Genomic DNA, 7,903 nt, shown 5'->3' with positions numbered 1-7,903 from the left:
AGGTAGTAAGAGCTCAAAACCAATGAAGTTTATTGTTTCACCACCAAACCTGAAGAAAGATCTAGTTCAGCATCAACAGCTTGCCAAAGTTGTTATTTGAACTATAGGCCAATTTCATAAAAACACTCAGGGTCTAGAACAACAGTTGCCGGATGATTATTTAGATCCCAGTATGGATGCCTTTTATCCTGAGGAGAGCATACCTAGGGATTTTTGGGGGATCCCAGATGTACCTCCAGAGCCCCCTGAGGAAGCTGAAATTTCTCCATCCCAGCAGGAGACCCAAGCTCATCATCCAGAGCTCACTGAGGAGGCTGAATCTTTACCCAGCAGGAGGTCCCTGCTCAGCATCCACAGACCCCTGAGGAGGTTGAATCTTTTTTACCCCAGGCAGAGGCCCAGCCTCAGCATCCAGATCCCAATGAAGAAGTAGAACCACTTCCACTTCAGCAGGAGGCTCCATCTCAGCCTTCAGAGGCCTCTGAGGTACTAGAAACTTCAAGTCCTCAGGAGGTCCTAGCCCAGCCTTTGGAGACACTTAAGGAGTTTGTAGTTCAACCAGTAGCACATCATGGAGTAAATGAAACTCAGCAGTCAAACTTGTACAATGTAACTGTTAAACCTCTGGATCTGGCACTTACCATAACTCCACAGGTCACTAAAGAGGTTGAACCTTCTCCAGTCCAGCAGGAGGCCCCATCTCAGCCTCCAGAGTGCCCCGAGGAGGTTGAACATTCTCCAGTCCACAGGAGACCCCATCTCAGCCTGCAGAGCACCCTGAGGAGGCTGAACCTTCTCTACTCCATCAAGAGGCCCCAGCTCAGGCTCCAGGGTTCCCTACATATATGTACTTCAAACTCCAGTGAGTGATGAGGTAGCATGTCTACCTGGTGCTCAGCGTTACGCTCATTCAAACTTGCCCAGTGTTACACTTCAACCTCTGAATTTGGAACTTACCAACACTCCAGAGTCCACTACAGAAGGTGAATTTCCTACAGCTCAGCAGGAGGCCCTGGCTCCACCTCTTGAGCATAATGAGGAGACAGAACCTTCTCCAACCCAGCAGTAGACCACAGGTCAGCCTCCAGAGCCTCTTGTGGAAGCTGAGCCTTCTCCAAGTGAACAGGAACAACCGACTCAGCCTTCTGAGCCTACAGAGCCTCCTGAGGACTTGCAAACAGCAACCCAGCAGAAGACCCCAGCTCAGCTTTCAGAGGCTTTTGGAGAAGCTGAAACTTCTGCAACCAAGGAGGAAGCCTCAGCTCAGTCACCAGAGCCCCCTAATGGGGCAGAATCTTTGGCAGCCCAGCAGTAGATCCAATCTCTGTCTCCAGTGGAGATAGAACCTTTTGCAACCCTGCAGGAGCAACCAGCTCAGCCTCCAGAGCCTTCTTCAGGGGAGGTGGAACCTACTCCAACTCAACAAGAACAGCCAGCTCAACCTCCAGAGCATGATGAAATGACAGTTTCACCTCCAAGTCACCCTCAGGCTCAGCATTCAAACTTATCCAGTGTCGCTGTCAAACCTGCAGATGTGGAGCTTACCATAACAAAAGAACCACTCCAGAGGTGGGTCCTTCTCCAAATCAGCGCAAGCCTTCAGCTCAGCCCTCAGTGCCCCTTATTAATGCAGAATTTTCTACAACACAGCATGAGGTCCCAACGCTGCCTTCACAGCCACCTGAGGAGGTTTAACCTTTGTCAGTTCAACAGGAAGCTCCAGCCCAATCTCCAGAAGCCGGTACACATAATAAAATTTCAGTACAAGAGGAGCCCCCAGCTCAGTATCCAGAGCAACCTGGAGAAGAAGTTATACCTGCCATAACACAGCAGGAGATTCCAGATCAGCATCCACAGGCTCCTGACGTTGTACCTTCTCCACCTTAACAGGAAGGCACAGCTCAGTATCCAGAGTCTCCTGGTGAGGTTGAATCCTCTCCAACTCAGTCTCCAGAGCTCTCTAATGTGACTGTAGTTTTCTCTGCAGAGCATCATGTGACAACAGTTTCTCCTCGAGGTCAGGATCAAGCTTAGCTTTTGCAGGGGCCGATGTCACTGTTATACCTATGGATCTTGCATTTATCGTAACTCCAGCGTTCACTAAGGAGGTTGAAACTTCTCCACCCCAACAAGAAACCTCAGCTCAGTCTACAGTGTCCCCTGAGCAGTTGGAACCTTTGTCAGTCCAGCAAGAGGTTTCAGATCATCATCCAACACCCTGTGAAATTGAACATTCTCCAGTTCAGCAGGGAGCCCCAACTCAACCAACATACCCCGAGGTGACATATCCAAATCCAGAGCAAGTTCAGGCTCAGCATCCAACCTTCACTGAGGTCACGATTCAACCTTTGGCCCTTAAACTGACCATAAGGCCAGAACCCACTAAGGAGGAAGAACCATCTCCAACCATACAGGAGAACTTAACCCAGCCCCCAGAGCCACCTAAGGAAGTTTTTGTAACTCGGCCTCCAGTATATCAGAACCCAATAGTTCCAACACCAGATGAGGATCACACTGAGCCTCCAACATCACCCAGTGTCACAGTTCAACCTTTGGACCTGGAATTACGTTAACTCTGGAATCCAGTATGGAGGTTGAACCTTCTCCAACCATGCAGCATACCCAAGCTCAGCCATGAGAGCTCATTAAGGAAGTTGTAGCTCAGTCTCCATTGTATCCCGAGGTGACAGTTCCAGTACCAGATCAGAATCATGCTGAGCATCCAACATCACCCAGTAACACAGTTAAACTTAGAGACCTGCAGCTTACCACAACTCCAGAACCTACCACAGAGTCTGAACATTCTACAGCCTGACAGCAGACTACAGCTCCCCCTCCAAAACACCCTGAGATGACACTTGAACAGCCAAACCTGAATCAAGTCGCAATTCATCCTATGGATGTGGAACTTACCGTTATTGTAGGATCCAATATGGAGACTTTACCTTCTCCAATCATGCAGGAGACCCCAAATCAGCCTCCAGAGGCACCTCAGCATGTTGTAGTTCAATCTCCATTCCAGCAGCAGGTGACAGTTCCAACTACAAGGAAAGATCAAGGTCAGTATTCAACATCATCCAGCGTCATTGTTCATCATGTGGACCTAGAGCAAACCACAATTCCAGAACCCACTATGGACGCTGGACATTCTACATCCCTACAGCAGACTACAGCTCCCCCTTAAAACACCCTGAGATGACACTTGCACAGCCAAACCTGACTCAAGTTACAGTTCCACGCGTGGACCTGAGAGTTAACATATCTCAGCAACCAAGGCCATCTGAGACAGTTCTTTTTCCTTTAACTCAGTATTGAGTATCCACAGGTCTTCCTGGTGTAAAATATACCCCAGAAAAGAAGCAGCCAGAACAGCATGCCACCACAAACATCAGCATATGTGAGCTCTGTACCTTCAAAAATGAGATGCTGTCATGTGTCGGTCTCAGCTCAAAGCAGAAGCTCCATAGAGTGCCTGAGCCAGAGCCTAATGCCTACATAGGCACTTTCAACATCATGTAAGAATCCCCTTTCCTCGTTTGTTCTCTGCATCCTTCCTGACACGGCAGCCTTTCTTCAGGTCTTCCTGGGTCCTCCTTATCTCCCCAATCCACATTGACTGACTTTCTGTTTCCACCTTTTGTTTGTCAATGATTCCTTATCTTCATTCTCCTTCTTACTATTTTTCCCTCTCCTCCAGTCTTTTACTTTTAATTGCCCTTATTTTTTCCTTCTCTATTTTTTACCCCATTATTTAATTCCTTAACATCTACTCTTCTCCCATCTTTACTCCATCCTCTTTACAGCAACATGTCCCTCTCCCCATCTCATTGGTGGTAATACAACAAAGTGGTTAAGAGTAGAGATTCCGGAGCCAGACTACCTGGGTTTTAACATAGGTCTGCCATTTATTAGCTTTATGACTCAATTTCCTCATCTGTAAAATGGGGATTATGGTAGTCATCGTCTCATAGGATGACTCCTAATTCTCCTAATGACTACAATCTCATTGGGAGACTTAGATGAGTTAATATAGGTAGAGCTCTTCTATCAGTGCCTATCATATATTTTAGTGTTAGCTATTATTGTTATTCAATCCCTCAGTTATATCTAGAACTCATCTTTGTTCCCTGGCTTCCTATATGTAGCACCCATTTTGTGCCCAACCCAGGGCTAAGTACTGTGGGAGCCACAGAAGTATATGGTATTGTCTCCAGAACATGACAATGACAAGTGGGAAGAAAGGGGATATGCCTTAAAATGGAGGTAATATATAATTATTAAAAGAAATACAGATAGGTGCTGTATTTCACCAGAACCTGTACTCACAGGGGTATGGAGGTCACGGAAGGCTGCATGGATAAGCTAAATCTTCAGCTGGGACTTAAAGATTGGCTGTGATTTGTCAGAGAAATAATAGGCAGTACAGTCTAGGCAACGGTGTGACTGCAGGGATGATCAGAATTTAATAGATTAGTTTGGCTGTAAAGAATTGGGTTAGGCAACAATGAAAGATAGGATTATGAAAACCCTTGACTACTGACAATGGGGGTTTGAAAGTTACGCTGTAAGATATGAGGAGCCAATGAATGTTTTCAAGCAAGAGAGACAAATGATTAAAACAAGGGGCTTATTTTAGATTTCATATGTAGAGCGATCAGAGAGGAAATCTTGATTCACGGAGACCAAATAGAATGCTTTAGCAAAATCTAGGAGTGAAGTGAGAAGGAGCTGAGTTAATGTGGTTGTGATGGAAGTAGAAAGAAAATCCTGAGAGTACTACAGAGGAAAAACTGACAAGATGTAGTAATTGACTAGAGTTGGGGGATTGTAGTACAGGAAAAAGAAAAATCACATGTGTTGATGGGCAGAATGATGGTGGTATAACAGGTGGAAATACAGCAATTGGGAAGCACAGTCAGTTTGAAGGAGATGAGTTCAGTCTTAGGCATCTTTTATTGGTGAGCATAAAGCAACCAGAAGGCTCTGTTTGAGTGGAAATGTCCCTCAGGCAGATGGGCAAACAGGTATCCATTTTGACCTATTTCTGACTCCCATGAAAAATGTGCTTATAAACTGAATAGTTACATTGTTGCTGAGGGAAGAGGACAATGCTAAAGCCAAAGATTCAGTCATCCACTGAGTTAGTGGTTCAAACTGAACCTCAGGCTTTTAACAGCTTCTTTTAAACATATCTAATTCATGGATACATTCTCACTGTTTAAAAAAAGAAACGTGACAGAAGTATATAGGATGAAATGTGAAAATTCCACCCCAACTTCCCTACCACCAATACGGTAACTCCTGTTACTCTTTTGATGTGTGTCCTTCCTTCCGATCTCTTTCCTTTGTATTTTGTTCCTCTAATGAGGTAATAAATTTACTCCTTGCTCAGTGACTTGTGCTTTTCCCTATGCAATATGTTTAAGAGATATTTTCGTATTAGTTACTATAATTTCTAATTGCCCGTAGCCTGCTAACACCTGGAAAGATTCTGAGGGCACTGAGCCAAAGCTTTGGTGTTGCCTGGCATAGGGTTTCTTTATATTTATTTGCTGATATTGATAAATGTTTGCCATTTTTCTCATTGATTTGTAGGAGTCATTTTAGACACATAAGTGATTTTGGAAAATAAGTAATTGGCATTATGTATCCAAGAAATTGGACAGATAGGAAGTTCAAGTTCTGAGGAGATGCCTCATTGTTTGTGCCAGTGGCCTCACAGTATGTTTTTTATTAATTGTGCACACTGGGAAGCTGATAAGCTGTGGGAATTATAAATCTGGTCTTTTCTGCATTTGAATATTCCCCACAAGGTGGCCATGATTCTTTTCCTCCTTCTCTACATTCTTTTCCTACCTATTCAAGCATATGAACTGCGGTTCTTCACAGAAATTTCCAGGGAAACTCTATTTCTTACATTGATGAAAGTATATGGAAGGCATACCGCTGGGCTGAGAGGCTGTGGGTATACTCTCCCCAAATATGAATACAAAAAGCTAACTGCCTTGTAAGATCCTTCTTGGTCCAGAATTTTGAGGTCAATACCTGTGAGAAAAGGTATTTCCCCTTCCATATCCCAAAGCAACCTAATGATTGAAATTCTGTGTTTATTTTAAAAATGAAATTTGGCAGGACCTCTTTAAAATCAGTAAGAGACAATTTAAACTTATTTTGCATTATACAAGTAATACATGATTATATTCTCAATATATAACAATGAAATAACAGGTATAGTGAAAACCCTTCTTGTGCCCTAATCCCCCACCCACTACTTTAAGTTTAGTATTAATCCTTCCAGACTCTTTTCCATACTTTTGTGTACATACATATTTACAGATAGGCAAATAGGTTTGTGTGTTTTTCTTATCTTTTTTTACATAAGTAACGTCTGCCACTTGATTCCTTCATTTCATGATATGTCTTAGATTTCTTTCCTTCCCAGTACATAGAGGGTTACCCCATTCATTTAAACTCATGCATAATATTCCATAGTATGAATGTATCACAGTTTAATAATGCCCCTATTGAAGGATGTTTAGATTTTGTCCAGTTTTCTTGTTACTTACATTGCTACAATGAATATCCTTGTACATGCATTTTTGTGAGCCTGTCATTTATTTCTATAGAATAGTTATCTAGAAATGGGATTGTTTGAGTGAAGACTATTTAGTCATAAAATTTTAATTGCCCTCACAAAAGTGGTGCCAGCTTATACTCCAGTCACCATGCTGTGATGACATTCATTTCCCCACACACTTCCACCACCACTGGATATTCTACATTTTTTTTTTTTTTTTTTGCTAATCTGACGAGTGAATAAAAGGGGTTCCATCTGAATTTGAATTTTTCGTATTACTTGTGAACTTAAATATATTTATATGTTTACTGGACATTTGTAGTTTATCTGAGAATTGTCTGTCCTTTGCCCATTTTTCTGTTACTATTTTTTTTATTGATTTGTAGAAAAAGTCATTTTAGATATATAAGTGATTTTGGAAAAAAACATTCAAAGTAATTTTTCATGACAGTCTGTGGTCATATCCGTAGTTCAACTTGAATATACAAGTCATAAATGACTTCTGAATTAATAATAAAAAATCATAACAGTCAATCTAAAAACAGGTATTATGACCACCCTTAAAGAGGTGACCCCTTAGTCTGATATATATTGGTAAGGAAAAAATTGCTAGAATCAGGAAATTTTTTTTTAATTTACAGATTTCCTAAATACTATATGTAGTTTATATTTCCTGTGATAGTATCTAACTTGGAGATTTTATTTCCCAAACTTGTAAGAAAAATGAAAGTCATTTGGCACAAGAAATAGATAACTTAATTTCCTCTGGGAGTGGAGGTGGGTGGTAGATTGAGGGACAGAGGTAAGAGAAAAAGTTTGAATTGTGTGCTACGTATTTTTGGAATTTTAAGATGTGAATATATATTACATATTTTTGAAAAATAAATTGAAATTTAAAAATTAATTTTTAAAAAGCATGAGTTTGGGAGGCGATACTCTAAAACATGAGTCTGGTAAGGTTTGAAGGTATCTAAGTCAGCTTGAGGTTTATACCTTATAACCTCCTAACTTGAGGTCAGTTGTTCCGCAAAGCAGAATTTCTTAACCTCCCTCCTGCTCCCCCGTGTATATATCTTTGGCAAGCTGCAGAAACTTATGTTCTTGGGATAGTGTTTTAAAATATATAATAAGTCAAAATATATCGAAACTTATGTTCTTGGGATAGTGTTTTAAAATATATAATAAGTCAAAATATATCGAAAAAAAAGAAAACCAACTATATTGAAATAGTTTTCAGAATATTTTTAAAATTAGTGAAATAGTAATAAATATGCTTCTCTTAGCACACTAAATAACAAGATATAGTGGTAGGTCTAATAAATATTA

The 7,903-nt window shown here is 41.4% G+C and overlaps 1 protein-coding gene across 1 annotated transcript; it reads left to right on the top strand.

Annotated features, from left to right (window-relative positions):
- The first annotated feature begins 571 nt into the window (after positions 1 to 571).
- On the top strand, positions 572 to 1,655 carry LOC125962189 (leucine-rich repeat-containing protein 37A3-like). Its single transcript, XM_049702526.1, has 5 exons — positions 572 to 576; positions 925 to 1,065; positions 1,182 to 1,216; positions 1,335 to 1,569; positions 1,634 to 1,655. Exons 1-5 carry the CDS (start codon positions 572 to 574, stop codon positions 1,653 to 1,655), a joined length of 438 nt encoding a protein of 145 aa, XP_049558483.1.
- The last annotated feature ends 6,248 nt before the right edge of the window (positions 1,656 to 7,903 follow it).

Source organism: Orcinus orca, chromosome 19, assembly GCF_937001465.1.
Source record: "Orcinus orca chromosome 19, mOrcOrc1.1, whole genome shotgun sequence".
Classification (NCBI taxonomy): domain Eukaryota; kingdom Metazoa; phylum Chordata; class Mammalia; order Artiodactyla; family Delphinidae; genus Orcinus; species Orcinus orca.
Note: the sequence above shows the minus strand (reverse complement) of the source record. Positions and strands in the feature narration are given on the sequence as shown.

What these genes read in the sequence shown, in the direction of transcription:
- LOC125962189 (XM_049702526.1), top strand. An exon ending in GAACCTTCTCCAACCCAGCA is followed by an intron (nt 1,066 to 1,181) that starts GTAGACCACAGG and finishes ACTTGCAAACAG; the next exon opens with CAACCCAGCAGAAGACCCCA. An exon ending in CCCCAGCTCAGCTTTCAGAG is followed by an intron (nt 1,217 to 1,334) that starts GCTTTTGGAGAA and finishes CTCTGTCTCCAG; the next exon opens with TGGAGATAGAACCTTTTGCA.